General features: G+C 43.1%; 1 protein-coding gene across 1 annotated transcript; it reads right to left on the bottom strand.

Annotated features, from left to right (window-relative positions):
- Nucleotides 1–497: 497 nt before the first annotated feature.
- LOC109423804 (transmembrane protein 18) lies at nt 498–14,813 on the bottom strand. The gene is made up of 4 exons (XM_019698836.3): nt 14,510–14,813; nt 14,149–14,266; nt 13,929–14,077; nt 498–814 (listed from the first exon to the last, which is right to left on the bottom strand). Exons 1-4 carry the CDS (start codon nt 14,570–14,572, stop codon nt 698–700), a joined length of 447 nt encoding a protein of 148 aa, XP_019554381.1. The 5' UTR covers nt 14,573–14,813; the 3' UTR covers nt 498–697.
- Nucleotides 14,814–16,044: the final 1,231 nt, after the last annotated feature.

Here is a 16,044-nt window from a genome sequence, read left to right as displayed (position 1 = left end):
TAATTGTTCAAAACATAAAAACACATCCATAGAAAATTTTCAAAACACTATAATTTTATGTTATTCGATATCGCCATTCTAAGCACATTTTTTGGCCCTTCAGGGTCCTAAAATCATCGGTTTTAGTAGAATAACGTATTTTTTTTCGTCGAAAAAAATGTCTTGTTTATTAGTCCCATACAATTTTTGACAACTTTAGGCCCTTTGAGGGACCACTTTGCCTTGAGATGATGACTTCAAATTTTGACACGATCATTTCTGACGAACAACAAACGATCATTTTCCAACAAAGAACTTATAACATTTCCATTTTTTGTAAAATAAGGAACGGCCTAATTATTAAGGGTTTATAAACTGTGCGGTTATTTTATATGTCAAATAATTTGCTATACTTTTGCAGCATAATTTCAACTTTCTCTATGACACACATGAATACTACGTCTAAATCAAGGTAGAAAGAAGTTTGAATCTGAGACAAATATTTAAACACTTCACAGTCAATCTCTGAATAGTGATGTATTGGGTAGTACTTTGCCCTATGACATTAAAAATAATACGACATCCGATAGGTATATGATCCAATAACGAGGATTTTCTGTACACTATTCATATTACACTTATTGTTTAAGTGGTAAAACAGCCTAATCTACTACAGGGTTCCTTTTGCCTTATTCAAGTGAATCGCTACAGTTGTTTTTCATTGTTCCTTTTCTGATTTTATCCTTTGACGACTGTTAGATTGCCGAATTTGTTGTCGCAGTTGAGCTGTTTTGAGGCGAGCCATAAGTTGGGTTGATTGATATAGCCAGCTTCCCTGAAAATAAAAAAGGATTCATGACATTGAGAGATTCTACGTAGGGAATGTTGCACAGGGCTGTTTACAAAATTTACAAAATGACACCCGCGAATATCGCAACGCAAAATTTGAGCGAAATCGATTAAGTCTAAGGGGGTGATCAGCGAACTTGAAGCCTTGAATTCCGATTTGTATTAAATTGATTGAATTCTGTTCACTACTTTCAAAGTTACAGATATATGGTGCGACAAAATTCTAACACCAAATTTTTATGATGGTTATTTATGGTCAATTCAACAAAAATGACCCCAAGTTTGAATAGCGTCCTTAATTTTAGTACTTGTTTATCAATCATCAAGTATTAGATAGGGTACATCGGGGTAATTTGGCCACCTTAAGCAAAAGTCGATTGTAGATGCAGAAAACAACGTTGAATCTCTCGCACATCATATGGACAGAATGTTTCTGATAATACTATACTAGTTGCATAAAAATATCATAGTCTAATCACAGACAAACAGACGTAACACTTGTAAAATTTCCATCGACCACGCTTTTAACGATCATTTCAAATTTTCATAGTTATGGCTTTCACAACCAGAGGCGCGCGCATCGTTTCTCTATGCGTTTGACGTTTCTCACTAGCGCTTTCTGTTGACGATATTGCACAACACAGTAATTCGTGCAACTTTGCCACCAGGTGATGGTAGTGTGAACTGGGCGATGAATTTCCATGAAAATTCTTCAAGGTGTTACGTCTGTTTGTCTGTGGTCTAATCGTGTTTAAATGCCAAAAAATTATTTTTGAAAAAAGTGTTGTTTTTGCGTCGATTTTGAACCGTCGGGGTAATATTGTCGCGCTTATCTTAGATTCTCAACAAGTTGCGTTCGAAACGCGCAGCATCAGATCGCGCCAGACCGCGCACGTATGATTTACACACGGTGTGCACCTTGGCTAAAACTGTTTTTGCAGCCGCCGGGTGGGAGCTGTCATGGATAATCAGCCGCCGTATACAAATCAAACGGGGCGCAATCTTTTCGCGATAAACGACGGCTGGTTGAGATCATCAGCATCTGAGTGATTAAGCTGGGATGCACAATATGAGCACCCTATTTTAAATGAAGAATTTATATCGTCTAATACAATACAAACTTAATATGCTTCGCTTGATATTGAATCATATATTATCAACTTGAAGTATACATAAAACAAACTAATTTGAAAGTTATCTAAGGTATTTCAACAAGAGAAGTCTTATGAGGTGTTTTTGTTCAACCCTCGTCGGGGTAATTGGCCAACAATTTTAAATTTTATTTTTCTAATTTACTATAAGACTAAATTGCTTCGTTCTAATGTTTCAATCGCTCCAATATCAGGCCAGTATTAGAGCTCCTAGGTGAATTTCCAAAAATTACCGTCGTGCGGGGCTTCTTTATACACTTTTTAACGGGTTTTCAACTTTATGACATTATAACTCCCAGAGTAGTGAATGTATTTCCACAATTTTTACACATAATAATTGTGAGTATGTATGTAGGATGCATGCAAAATTTGAACTAAATCCATCAATAAACAAAAAAGTTGTCCATACATCAATCGGAGACATATAATATAGAACCAGAGGGGGGCTACTTTGGACATTCATAATTAAAACAAAGCTGCAGTTAAAATTCCGGGTTTATTTAGAATACTACTTTGTACCAATACTGTTGTATACTATATCATACATGATTTCAATAAATATATGCGTTTTTAGGTGGTTCTGTGCTACCTTTGGTATTATGAGCAGCGTGATATTTTAATATAGACTTAAAGGCTGTCTGGGGGCCATCAATCCTTTATTTGGGTGAAACGGTCATTTATAATGTGTATCCATACAAATATTCGATTGTACATGCTACGTCGATACTTCTTGCACGAATTGAGCAACCCTTTGAAATTTATGAACTGCAGAAACAATGCAAACAGAGCAAATGTTCTGATACGTTATGTATATTTTTATGATTCATTCGATGTTTTTTCGCCTCCTGACAAGCAATAAAGAGTTTGTTTGAAAAACAATTTCAACCAAATGAAGGGGAAAATATTGCGTCATAATAGTCCCAAAGACATCAAACAGATTTGAACCATATTTCAAATTCAAAAAATCCATATTCAAAAGTGTCCAAAGTAGCCCCGTGTTTCAAAAGTAGCCCCGCACGACGGTACTAGATTTCAGGCGATTTTCCAGTGGTGATTGTGATAGGGAAAGCACGCTAGATCAAACACGAGACCGCTTCACTAATTAGCTACATTTATTATTCTTCTTCGTATGCTTACAGAGCTTTACCATAGATTGGTTACAGACCTATCACCACATCTCCCCCTGTTTTAGATAATAGTATTCAAAGATTACAAAAGGATATATTCATCAAGTACTTAATGTTAATCAAAATATTCCATCAATCAATCACTGCATGAATCGGCTTGGTCGTTTGATTACACGTTGTGGTCGGCTGCGTCCTGTTATCTCTGCCTCGACTATGGGCTCCGGACTAGCAACCCGTTTTCCGTCCTGCTCATTAATCGGATCCTGAAGCCCCGTGTCTTCCTGTTGCAGCATATCCGATGTAGCCTCGTTGGATGATGTTCCGTTTCTGCTATCATTTATCTTTTTCAAGTGGCTTGAATTCCTGTCAAAGGACCTTCCGGATTCCTGATCCAGGACCGTTACACGTGGCCCATGTTTATCAACAACTGTCATAACAGTGGGGTTGAATGTAGGGGTAAGCTTGTTACCGGGAATGACATTTTTCATCAGAACCTTGTCTCCCGTAACAATGTCCGAAGGCTTCGCTTTCCGCTGTTGGTCCTCAGTTATCCTTCCCTTCTCCTTCATCTGTGGGTCTCTATCATTGTAGTCCGTAGAACACTGTGTAGCATCGGTGCTGACGTCTTGAAGCGATGGTATTTTAGTCCGGATAGTCCGGCCGAACATCAGCTCGCTTGGGGTTTTGCCCGTTGTGCTGTGAGGCGTAGCGTAGTACATAGAAAGATACGTGTTCAAATCGGCCTTCCAATCACTATTTAAAGCTTGGCTAATTTTAAGCCTTTTTACTAGTGACCGGTTTTGGCGCTCCACGAGGCCGTTTTCTTGTGGCCAGTATGGGGTCGTCTTATTCAGTATTATTCTACGTTGCTTGCAGTACTGGTCGAAATATGTACTCACAAACTGTCTACCGTTGTCGAGAGTAATGGTTCTCGGATATCCAAGCCTCACAAATATTTTTTCCAGTCGCTCAGCTGTCTCACTTGCCGTGATTTTCCGAAGGATCTCAACCTCCTTATATCGACTAAAATAGTCGATAATCACCAACAAGTATTCTCCCGACGGAAGTGGCCCAAGGAAGTCGATCGCAACGTCCACCCACGGCTTCTCCGGAAGAGCTCTTCTCATCATGGGTTCTGGTCGGTCCGGCTGGCTAACCAACCTACATCCCGAGCACTTATCGATCATCCGGACAATTGAATCATCCATTCCTGGCCACCAGCATGTACTTCTTAGACGTTGTTGCATTTTTGTTCGCCCGGGATGCCCTTCATGACCCAGTTCAAGCAGTCTCTGCCTAAGGCTTCGAGGTATAACGAGCTTACTACCCCGAACAACCATATCTCCAACTGTGCCGAATTCCAATCGAAACGCCTGATAAGGTTTCAACAGGTCATTAGCGTAGTTCCAAATTCCCTTTTCTAAACATTCCCTCAATGCTTGTATTTCAGGATCGTGCGAAGAAGCAACCTCAACTTCATGAACGTCGACGGCTGTATGTTCCACGACATTTCTTATGTACACATCGGAATCCGGATCGAACTCTTCGATCTCTGCAGGACGAGACAGACGCGATAGAGGGTCTGCAATATTAAACTTTCCCTTACGATAGATGATGTCATAGCTGAATGCTTGAAGCCGCAGGACCCAGCGCTCAATACGCAAACAAGGAGACGAAGTCGGAGTGAAGATCGATTCGAGGGGTTTGTGATCGGTTTCAAGCTCAAACCGTATCCCGAAAAGATAAATCTGGAATCGCTCCACAGCCCAAACTAAAGCCAAGGATTCCTTTTCCGTTTGCGCGTATCTACATTCCGTACTAGTTAGGCTTTTGCTAGCATAAGCGACGACTTTGGGATGACCTTCATGAAATTGAAGCAGCACCGCCCCTAATCCCACTGGTGACGCGTCCGCCACTACCCTGGTTTTAAGTCGGGGATCGAAGTGAGCAAGTGTCTCAATATTGCCAACCAGCCGAATGAGTTCGTTGAATGCAAGTTCCTGATCCCGTTCCCAGATGAAGGTCGAGTTACTCTTGATTAGTTCACGGAGCGGAAAGGAAATCGTCGCTAAGTTCGGAATAAAGGATCCCACGTAGTTTACGAGTCCTAGGAAACTACGAACTTCTTCACAGCTTATGGGTGGACGAAACGTTTGAATTGCTTCAATTTTCGTTTTAGAAGGTATCATCCCACTTTGGTTAAACCGCTGGCCAATAAATTCAATTTCGTCGGGCTTGAAAGCACACTTCGCTTGATTCAGAAGAATCCCGTATCAGTTAGCTGTCAGTGTCCAGACAGTAAACACGTATCTCAAACTGCAGCGCTATAGTAATCTGAATTTCAGAAAACTGTGGTTCATACGTTCAAACTGGGAAAAACATCCCTCGCGAAGTCAGAGGTCGGCTCGGCCTCGGAGGCTGGGCCGTCCGGAAAAGCCAATATCTTGATCCGCAAAAATTACGAAAAATCCAAAGTGCGCCTAACCTCATCACAACAAATTGATGATATGCTAGGGAGCTCACTAGTAGTGCCTGAAGATCCGCAGCGGAACCGGAAAATCTCCGGTAATCTCGATCATCCGGTCGATTCCTTATCGCAATCGTCCCTCCCCACAAATTCGTCCACCATGAAGACATCTACAACGACCCAACCAATGTTGTTCAACGTGCCTACCCGTAACTCCTTCGAGTCTCTGACCGAAATCATGGATGACACAAACGCCCCCGGCGACCATGCCGGTCCAGCGAATGGTCAAACGAACCGCGACGTTCCTCGGAAGATTCGCTGTCCTCCGATTTATGTCTACGACAAATCGGTATCCGAAATAAATCAACTCCTGTCCACCGCAACCGTAAACAAACAAGACTACCTTCTCCGCGTAGGTAGAGGAAGCATACAGATCACCATCAAATCAAAACCTCACTTTTCTGCTGCTGTGGAAAAGTTACGTGCGAGCAATGTTTACTTCTACACCCACGGCACGAGCGATGAATCGCCAGATAAATTTGTCCTCTCTGGCCTCCCAAAGTACGACATCCAGGACGTGGAAGCGGAACTGAGTATCAACGATATCGCCCCAACAGATATCAAACTACTATCATCATCCAGATCCGGTGATTATGCTGCGTACTTGCTGCAATTTCCGAAGGGTGCCGTTAAATTACAAGCGCTCCAGAAAACCAAATCGCTGTTCAACGTTATCGTTTTCTGGCGCTTCTACACTCGGAAGAAGAATGATGCGGTACAATGCTTCAGATGCCAACAGTACGGGCACGGTATGCGGCACTGCAATTTGCAAGCAAAATGCGTAAAATGTGGTGAACTCCATCGCACGATTGACTGTAATCTCCCTGCGAAAGCTGACAACAACCCGATGACGAAAGAGAAGATAAAGTGTGCTAACTGCAGTCAAAACCATACTGCCAACTTTAAAGGGTGTCCCACCCGTATGCAGTATCTGAAGAAACTGGAGGAAAGGAAGAATCGCCAACCGGCAGCCCGCCCCACAGGCCGCGTGCAACAACCGCAGCAGCAGTCGCCCCAGCGGAAGTATCTCAATTGTCATGAACGGCCTGCTGAAGTTCTGTCAGCAATCACTAACCAAGTCCAGTCGTATGCAAGCGTTACCAGGAGTCAACCTGTAAGGACAGCAGACCAGCCTGGTGAACCCGATTTGTTTTCTGTGCAGGAGTTTCTGTCGCTCGCCCAGGAACTTTTTGCAAAGCTTTCAACTTGCCAATCTAAGGCCGCGCAATTTTCAGCTTTATCTGAACTCGTTTTGAAATATGTCTACAATGTCCAACCGTAACATCCTCAAGCTGATGAATTGGAACAGTCGTTCCTTAAATAACAAAGCGGAAGAGTTCTTTCACTTTGCCGAGTCCCATGACATCGATGTCGCTGTGGTTACTGAAACATGGCTACGCAGCCACAACTCTATTTATAGCCCAAACTACACGACAGTTCGGTTAGATCGCCAGCACACTGACGCAGACCGTGGTGGTGGAGTTGCTATCTTTGTAAGGAGGAACATCGCGTTTAGCCAGCTCGAGCTCTCCACATCGATTGTTGAGGCTGTCGGAATCTCCGTTGTATCCGCCTCAACACCAGTCAACATCGTAGCAGCATACTATCCTGGGTCCAATAAAAGAGCTGATCTGCAACATTTTCGACGCGATATCCGAACGTTGACCAGCTTTGCAGTACCATTCTTCACTGTGGGGGATTTCAATTCTCGTCACACCATGTGGAACTGTGCAACCTCGAACAAAGCGGGAAAAATTCTCGTCCAGGAGTAGGAGTCGTCAAACTTCTACATCCACCACCCTGATGCACCGACCCGCTACCCACCTGGAAGAGGAAGGTCGTCCACCTTAGATCTTACCCTGTCAAACAACGTGATCCAAATGTCAGTCCCGGAAGTCCACACCGATCTCTCGTCTGACCATCTTCCGATTACATTTAGTATCAACATCACCGTCCCTGCCACAGCAAGAGGCCATACCTTCCGCTGTTACAACCGTGCTAACTGGAATCTCTTTGTCAGAACAATCAACGAACGCATCGACCTCAACTCTCCGTTAGTTACCAATTTGTCTGATCGCGAGAAAGTTGACGAAGCCATCTCTCTCTTTGAAGACATCGTGGTACGTGCTGAAGAAGTTTGTGTTCCATTGGTTGCTGTTGACCATAAAAAAGCTGCATTTCCCGAATCCATCAAGCTGCTCATCCGTCTGAGGAACCTACGAAGGCGTCAGTATCTGCGCACACGGGATCCTATGTTAGGCACAATAGTGTCTGAACTCAATGTCACCATTCGGGAAAAGTGTTCCGAGCACCGGTTTAAAAACTTTGGTGATATGCTGAAAAACCTGGATAAGGGGTGCAATCAATTCTGGAGACTTAGCAAAAATCTCCGCAACAAAGTGAAGCAGAGTCCCCCTCTTAGGGTGGATGGCAGGCTAATTGTCACTTCCACGGAAAAAGCCGAAACTTTTGCAAGGTCCTTCGCTGCAGCACACAACAATCCTCTCGCTGGCGATGTCGCAACGACTACAGCAGTAAATGAAGCAGCTCTAAGGGTAGCCGAAGCGGATTGCGTAGTTCAGCCTACTGCATTCGTTAAACCTAAAGAAGTAAAAACAATTATCAGTGCAATGAAATCCAAAAAGTCCCCGGGCCTTGATGGCATCAGAAATGTGCTTCTGAAACATCTTCCGAATAAGGGAATTGTTTTCCTTACTAAAATATTCAACGCATGCCTGAAACTGTCATACTTTCCAGCCAAATGGAAGCACGCATCCGTAATAGCTATCCCAAAAGCAAATAAGAACATCACCTGTCCTGGAAACTACCGTCCGATCAGCTTGTTAAGCAGTATCAGCAAGATTCTCGAGAGGGTTATCCTGTCCAGATTGAACCGTCATCTGGAAACCGAAGTCATCATCCCTCACGAACAATTTGGTTTCAAGAAAGGACACTCGCCAATTCATCAACTGGTACGCATCAAACAGGAGATCAAGCGTAATTTCTCTGCTGGTAAGTCTACCGGTATGGTCCTGTTAGACGTCGAGAAAGCCTACGATTCAGTCTGGCAGCAAGCTGTAGTCTTCAAACTGAATCAAGTAAACTGCCCTATGTACATAACAAAAATAATCCAATCGTTCCTGTCCGCTCGATCGTTTGAAGTTGTAATCAATGGCTCGAAGTCCAGCACCTATCGCATTCCTTTTGGGCTTCCTCAAGGCTCGGTTCTTAGTCCTACCTTGTATAATATATTCACGGCTGATATTCTTAAGGTTGACGGAGTGGTGTATGCCTTCTTCGCGGATGACACGGCCTTCCTAGCAGCCGATAAGGACCCTGCAATCGTGGTGACGAAACTTCAGCATGCCCAAAACAGTCTGGAGGAGTTCCAGCGGAAGTGGAGAATTAAAATCAACCCCGCCAAGACCCAAACTATATTCTTCACGAAGAAAAGAGCAGCACGAAATCTGCCCAGATCAGTGGTTTCAACCAATGGAATTCCATCTACTTGGGTGGACGATGCCAATTATCTTGGAGTGCTATTCGATTCCAAACTTACTTTCGGAAAACACATAAATAACGCGATAAGCAAAGTGGACAGAGCGACTCGGTCCTTGTACTCGCTTATAAATCGTCGATCCAAGTTGCACGTGAGAAACAAAATGTTAGTTTTCAAGTGCATATTGCGTCCGATTATGCTCTACGGTTCTCCAGTATGGGGGGACTGTGCAAAGTCTCATCGTAGGCGCGTTCAAGTTAAGCAGAACAAACTCCTTAAGATGATACATAACTTGAACCCATGGTACCCAACGGAGCAACTTCACCATGTCACGAAAGTGGAAACTGTTGAGGAGTGCATCAGAAGAAGCACTAGTAAATTTTCTAATTCGTGCCAGTTGTCCTTGAATCCTCTAATTGAAGACCTTCTAACATAGCCGCTGTGATATTAGATTAAGACTTTCAGATCTAGGGTTTTTTTGTTAGTTAGTTTTCCCTACATTGCCCAAATACTATTCACAAACATTGCATTCCTATTAAATTAGAACTGATAATTCGCAGCTTGAAAGGAGAACCAAATCTCTGCAAATGTAATTGTATAAGTGTACACTATTGTTTAAGTTGAAATCGAATAAATAAATTGAAATTGAAAAATTGAAATTGAAGAATCCCGTATTCACCGAGTTTCTTGAGAACTTTCTGAAGAGCCGCGTCATGTTCTGCTTCAGACCTACCTGTGACAATAATATCATCGATAAAGTTCACCGTGTCCTCACAATCTGCCAGAATCTGTTCGAGAATCTTCTGGAACATCTCCGGTGCACACGAAATGCCGAAGACTAGACGCTTGTATCGAAAAAGTCCGCGGTGGGTTATGAAAGTCGTCAGATGCTTACTCTCATCGTCGAGCTGGAGTTGATGAAAGGCATCCTTAATATCGAGTCGGGAGAAATACTTTGCCCCATTCAACCTCCATCGTATGTCCTCGATCGTTGGCAACGGGTGTGTCTCACGGAGTATTGCCCTGTTCAACTGACGCATGTCAATACAGAGCCGGATATCTCCACTGTCTTTGACCACTATGACCATCGGTGACACCCAGCGGCTTGGTTCAGACACCTTTTCGATGATGTCCTTGGAAAGCAATTCATTTAACTTCTCGTCTACCTTGTCCAACATCGGTAAAGGCAACCGTCGGAGACGCTGGGCAACGGGTTCTACCGACTTATCTATGGGGATACGAATTTTCACTCCACGGATGCAAGGGAATGCCCGGCAAGCTTCTACGTGATGAACCGATTCTCGCTGGCTGGGTAATCCGACAAGCAAAACACCTAATTGCTTCGCTGTTGTCTTACCTAGAAGTGGCTGTGGTCCGTTTTCCACGACATAAAACCGTGAGATTGCTTTTAGTTGTTTGTCCCCGTCCGGGATGATTATTTCTGCATCAAACATAGCGATTACTTTCAGGCAATCTGCTTGAGCATAAGCTTTGAACCTATATAGAAAATTAACCTACTTATTTACAAGTTCCAATACCTACAAAACTGGAGATTAATCAGCCTTTTCTGGCTGAAAATCTGCTAACCAATCAAAATAAAAATTAAATTCATACCTTCGATCCGACTCCCGAACATCTCCAATAATGCCGACTCCGTTCTTCGTCATCGATTCCCACGTACGGTCGTCAATGATGTTAGACTGGACGCCCGAGTCAATCTGCATTTCTATCAGCACACCGCCGACTTTTGCCCAAATCAGTTCATCTGAATCGTTACCGGAAGTCACCATCCCAACAAGTTCGAAACTCTCCTCTTCGTTCTCGCCCTCGATGGCGTGTATCTTCCGAGCGAATTGCATGGCTTTCTTTTTCGCCACTGGACCAGAACCAGCGGGAACTGTTGCTTCATATGGTCGTTTTAGAGAAGGGTTTCTGCTTGGTTTATTGCTGTGCATTTGTCTGCTTGATGATGCGTACACTGGGGAAGAATAGCAAGCCACGGCAAAGTGACCCCGCTTGCCGCATTTCGCACATGTCTTATCACGAGCTGGGCAAGGCTGATGCCCGTGCGATCGGGCACAGAATTTGCAGGATGCCGCTACAAACTGCACGTTGTCCATCATTGGCCTACTTGGTTGCATCTGAACACCTCTTCCGCTCATCTGATCACTGGCTACTCGTGACGTTTCATACGCATTTACTTGCTTAACAAGCTCCTCCAGGGTAAGATCTTTCTCCTGAAGCAATTTCGCACGCAATTGATTTGGTACGAATTGGAGCATCTTGTCAACAATCGCAATACCAGAGCTCTCCGACGCCGTTCTTCCAAAGTTGCATTTTGTTCCATGAGCCTGTACCCGCATAAGGAACTTTTCCAATGTTTCTTCCGGCTCCGGTTTCATCGACCAAAACAGGAAACGTTCGTGGGCTTCGTGACGTTGGGGGGCGAAATAGTCGTCCAACTTTTTCATTGCCACCATGTAGGGATCAATCTCGTTCTCAGCATCCACAGCCACGTCTGCTCCCGGTATGCTGAAAAATATCTCTTGGAGCTCAAACGACCCGCACGCCAGAAGCATATCTTTCTTTTCGGTTCCATCTTCTATTTTGGCAGCACGCAGACAGATTTCAAACCCTCGCTTCCACGTAATCCATTTATTCCTGCGGTCCGTCAAGGGGACTCCCACGACTGAAAACGGAGGTAGCTTAGAAAGCAACCGGTTTTCGTCCATCGCAAACAGCAGTATTTCTCTCGTGGGTGAGTATTCTGTCGACTCACGAGCCTGTCTCACCGATCTGAAATTACCCTCCTTCAAATTAGTTCACCCAACAAAACAAATCTCTTTTTTTTTTGCTTACCAGCCGCAGCGTATATGACTCGAAAAATTCCGCTTCAACTATACGTTCTTTCTGTTCTCTTGACACAGAGCCAATTCTAGACGGACGCCGTGTCCGTATCCACCACTTGTTTTTTTTCTACCGCTATCGTGACGCGGACCTTTCTGTTTACAAGACACAGAGCTTTATCACTTGGACTCTTCTGTTTACTAGACACAGACCAACGCGCAACTCACTGGTGAGGTCTGAGGTGCGGTTTTCTCATCGAGCTTTCCTCTCTGCTTTCTAGACGCAGGCCACCTCTCACACACACTCCTGTAAATGAATCGTGGTAAGAATCGAGATGTGAGCTTTTTTCCACTCCCATTGCGGTTTGATGCCGAATGTTTATTTTGCCTTTTCTTTTCAATAATCACTTTTATTGATGTGATTACTTACCGTAGTTATTCCTTGGGTACTAACGCACAAATAATCACCGAAAAACGTTAAAAAAAATCCAATCCTGTCGCCAATTTGTGATAGGGAAAGCACGCTAGATCAAACACGAGACCGCTTCACTAATTAGCTACTTTTATTATTCTTCTTCGTATGCTTACAGAGCTTTACCATAGATTGGTTACAGACCTATCACCACAGTGATCAAATTGCCCCATTGGCCAAATTATCCCGACTACCCTATAGATAGTAGAGTAAACATAGATCCGTGATGATGAATCCGTTGTATCCAAACGAACTGTCAAAACCTGTATCCAAACGAGCATGACGTCATGATTCCAACAACACCAATGGAGCGCATGACGTCATATTCATCCGTCGCACTCTTGAAAAATACTATTCACACGCTTGAACCACAGAGAACAGACGTCTATCTTCGCTTTCTGCCTTGTGTAAAACTTTGTAACGGTCATTTCAGAGTATGTGGTTATGCCCCCGTTATGCGGCGCTAGCGTCCCATCACTTACATTGTTGTGTTGTCAAATTTGTTTCCAGTGCTCGCCGTTTTTGGCCGTTTAGCGCTCGTGTCGCTTTGTGGGCTAGTGTATTTTAACGATGAACACTGCCATCGTGGTGTCAAATCGACTTTTTATGTGGGGCAGTCTCCGTTGGTGGCGTTGAGGTACACTTAAATCCTTTACACACGATTTTGACGTATTTTTGTTCGAGCTTAAATGTCTGTTCTCTGTGCTTGAACCATTTCACTCAGCGATGTCCGCGGATCTATGTTTACTCTACTATCTATAGACTACCCTTACTCTCATACATCCTTTGGTAATGACAATCTGAAAGTGGTCCTATTATTTTGTCGTTTCGTATATCCATAACTTTTGATGTAGTGAACAGAACTTAATCAATTAAATACAAATCTAAATTCACGTAACTTCATTGCGGCTGTCAAAATTTCAGCCAAATCGGTTCACTAGAAACCTAGTATCACATCGTCAAACTTGACCATTTTGTATGAAAAATGGATGGTGGTCTTATTGTTTTGTCCGACACTGTACGTAACGGTTGAGATTTGACCATATGCTTAGAACAATTTTTTTCGCCATTTATGGTCCTCTATCACCCTTTAAAAAGTTTGCACTCAGGAACCTAACACCCTCAACAGCGTTAAATCAAAATTTAGGAAATGGAGATGGGGATATCGAGATAAGAAAAGGACCGACATGTAGAGCACCGACACGATTCGATGCGAAAGCGTAGATTTATTCACGATCCCGCACTTAAACTAACTGCTGGGTCTAGTGGGGTGGGAAATGCCCAATATTTAACTGCGTTAAGATGTTTTCGCATCTGCCATCCTGGTCGCCTTTAATTCATCACGAACTAGGCCCATCAATAACCCACTCAAAACAGATGTTTGCACTTAGTCAAAATATGTTATCCCGTGTATTACACATTAGATCTGATAAATTTAACCCTGGTGAAACTACTTAAAAAAGGTTCAACAAACTTACCACCATAAGCATGCAGTTCAGCAATATCGGCACGGAAAATACTATCGATACAAATAGGCCTTTGTCGTCGAAATATTGTTGCTTTGAGAAAATTCTCCAATTCACGGCAGCGTATTCATTTATACTTTCGGAGAAGTACACCATCAATACTGAAAATGGAGGCAAAAGTAAGTTGTTTGTAAAAAAAAAAATATTCTACTTGTACGAAAAAATCACTCACATAACACAAAAAACAGGAAGACTTGAAAGTTGCCACAATTCCGGGTCAGCAGTGCGGTCGATGTAATGCAGACATGGAACGCGATCAACCCGATCAGCCAGGGATCATACCAGTCAATCTGGGAATTGTGTGAACACACGGGAGAACAAAATATAGATTAACGATTCAGCTTTTCTCGCTTTCCCTGTAGCGAGAATGCCGCATCGGAACATTTTGCTTGCAAAACATAGGGAGGGAGGCTCATTAAACTTTTCCCTTGACCTTGCTTGTAGGTTTGTTTCTGCAATCGTGTTGCTTTAGTTTTGGTGAAACTGGTTTGATGCAGCGAATGCACTGTTGCTTTATCGTATAAAATACTTACGCTTTGCAAAAATGTAACAAATCCTTTGATTTCATTTATTTCGATGAAATTCGGATCGATCATTTTGAATTCCTAAATTTAGAACACTAGAGAATCACACTATTTTGGATTGCAAACTTATTGACTCTATATTATCACATTGACTACGAGAGGCAATTGATTTCACTTATATCTAAACAATTAAGTTTATCATTAATTAAGTTAGTTTATTTTTACAACAAAAAGATCTTTACGTTTTTGGTGAACTTTCTGTTTACGTACGGGGGAGACCTGTCTCTGTCTACCAGATGATGGTGCGATGAAACCGATGGAACGGAGTCCGATGTCAATTATTTACAGGTCCGGGTGAACGTATATGTTTGCCTGTATTTGTCGATAAAAATATGTAAACAAACCGATCAGCTGATCGCGACGTCACGTTCGCCAGAAAATTTGTTCGCAGCTTCTGGAACGTGACGTCACCTTCGGCAACTTCGTGCGATTTCGGCTTGCCGAAGTTGACATGACACGACTACTACTTCAAAATTTTCATATCACAAACACCACTTTGCCCGATGGGCCTAACCTGGTGAAATTTAGAACATTGAACGGAGTCGTCCGTCGGAGACGCATCGATTTGACAGCTTTCTGCGAGTAGATCCCTGAGCCGACATCGGCGCATTACAAAATTCTTAAATCGAGCAGTTTGATTCGCTCGATGCAGAGAAAATCTGGAGCTCGATTTGAATAGGTCGTATGTACATTTTTCGATATAAAATTCGATCAGTTTATTTAAGTTGTTGTAGCAATATGGAAGATATATATTTTGAAGACTTTTAATGATGGAACGGAAAGCCTGTTTTGTGATGATTCTGCTGTATGTATCAACTTTGTTCAATTTCAACGGTTTTTGCTATAATAAGCGAATCCAACTGATCGAAATTTTAATCGACAAAAGCACATACGACCTTTGTGGCTTCGTGGTCGTGCGGCTAAGGTCACAAAGCCTTTAGTCGCATCGTGCTAAGGAGCGCGGGTTCGATTCCCGCCGCAGCTGTCAGGAAAAGTTTTCGGCTGTGCCACTGGGCGTTGCATGCTAGTCCGTTGTCTAGTGTCGTGCTTCCTTCAAAGAGCAAATAGCTCACTGGAAGCATTAAACGTGTCCGTGTCTTTTTTCAAATCGAGCTCCAGAAATATTTATTTAGGTCAGGGGGATGACGAAGAGCCAGAATCATCTACCCAGCATTCAATTCAACATGGCGTCCAATGTTTTGTTTTGATTGCTTAATTCCAGTGGGGTGACACGGCTGTAAAACTCGGTATTGTGGCGTTAGCACTAAATTGGTTTCCGAAAAAACTTCATTGACTTCCGCTGCCTTTCCTATACGTTAAACATTACGTCGGAAGTAGTGCGCTGTATAGAATTTACTGTACAGCGCACTATACTTCCGACGTTATCTTTAACGCACAGGAAAGGCAGTGGAAGTCAGTGAACTTTTTTCGGAAATCAATTTAGTGCTAAACCCACAATACATCGCCGCTCCACCCAACATCAT

Source organism: Aedes albopictus, chromosome 2 (genome assembly GCF_035046485.1).
Source record: "Aedes albopictus strain Foshan chromosome 2, AalbF5, whole genome shotgun sequence".
Classification (NCBI taxonomy): Eukaryota; Metazoa; Arthropoda; class Insecta; order Diptera; family Culicidae; genus Aedes; species Aedes albopictus.
Note: the sequence above shows the minus strand (reverse complement) of the source record. Positions and strands in the feature narration are given on the sequence as shown.

Excerpts from the sequence above, each read along its gene's own strand:
- LOC109423804 (XM_019698836.3), bottom strand. The coding sequence starts at position 14,572 with ATGATCGATCCGAATTTCATCGAAATAAATGAAATCAAAGGATTTGTT. Across the intron at positions 14,267-14,509 it reads TTGTTACATTTTTGCAAAGC|ATTGACTGGTATGATCCCTG; the intron begins GTAAGTATTTTA and ends CACAATTCCCAG. Across the intron at positions 14,078-14,148 it reads CTTCCTGTTTTTTGTGTTAT|TATTGATGGTGTACTTCTCC; the intron begins GTGAGTGATTTT and ends CTCCATTTTCAG.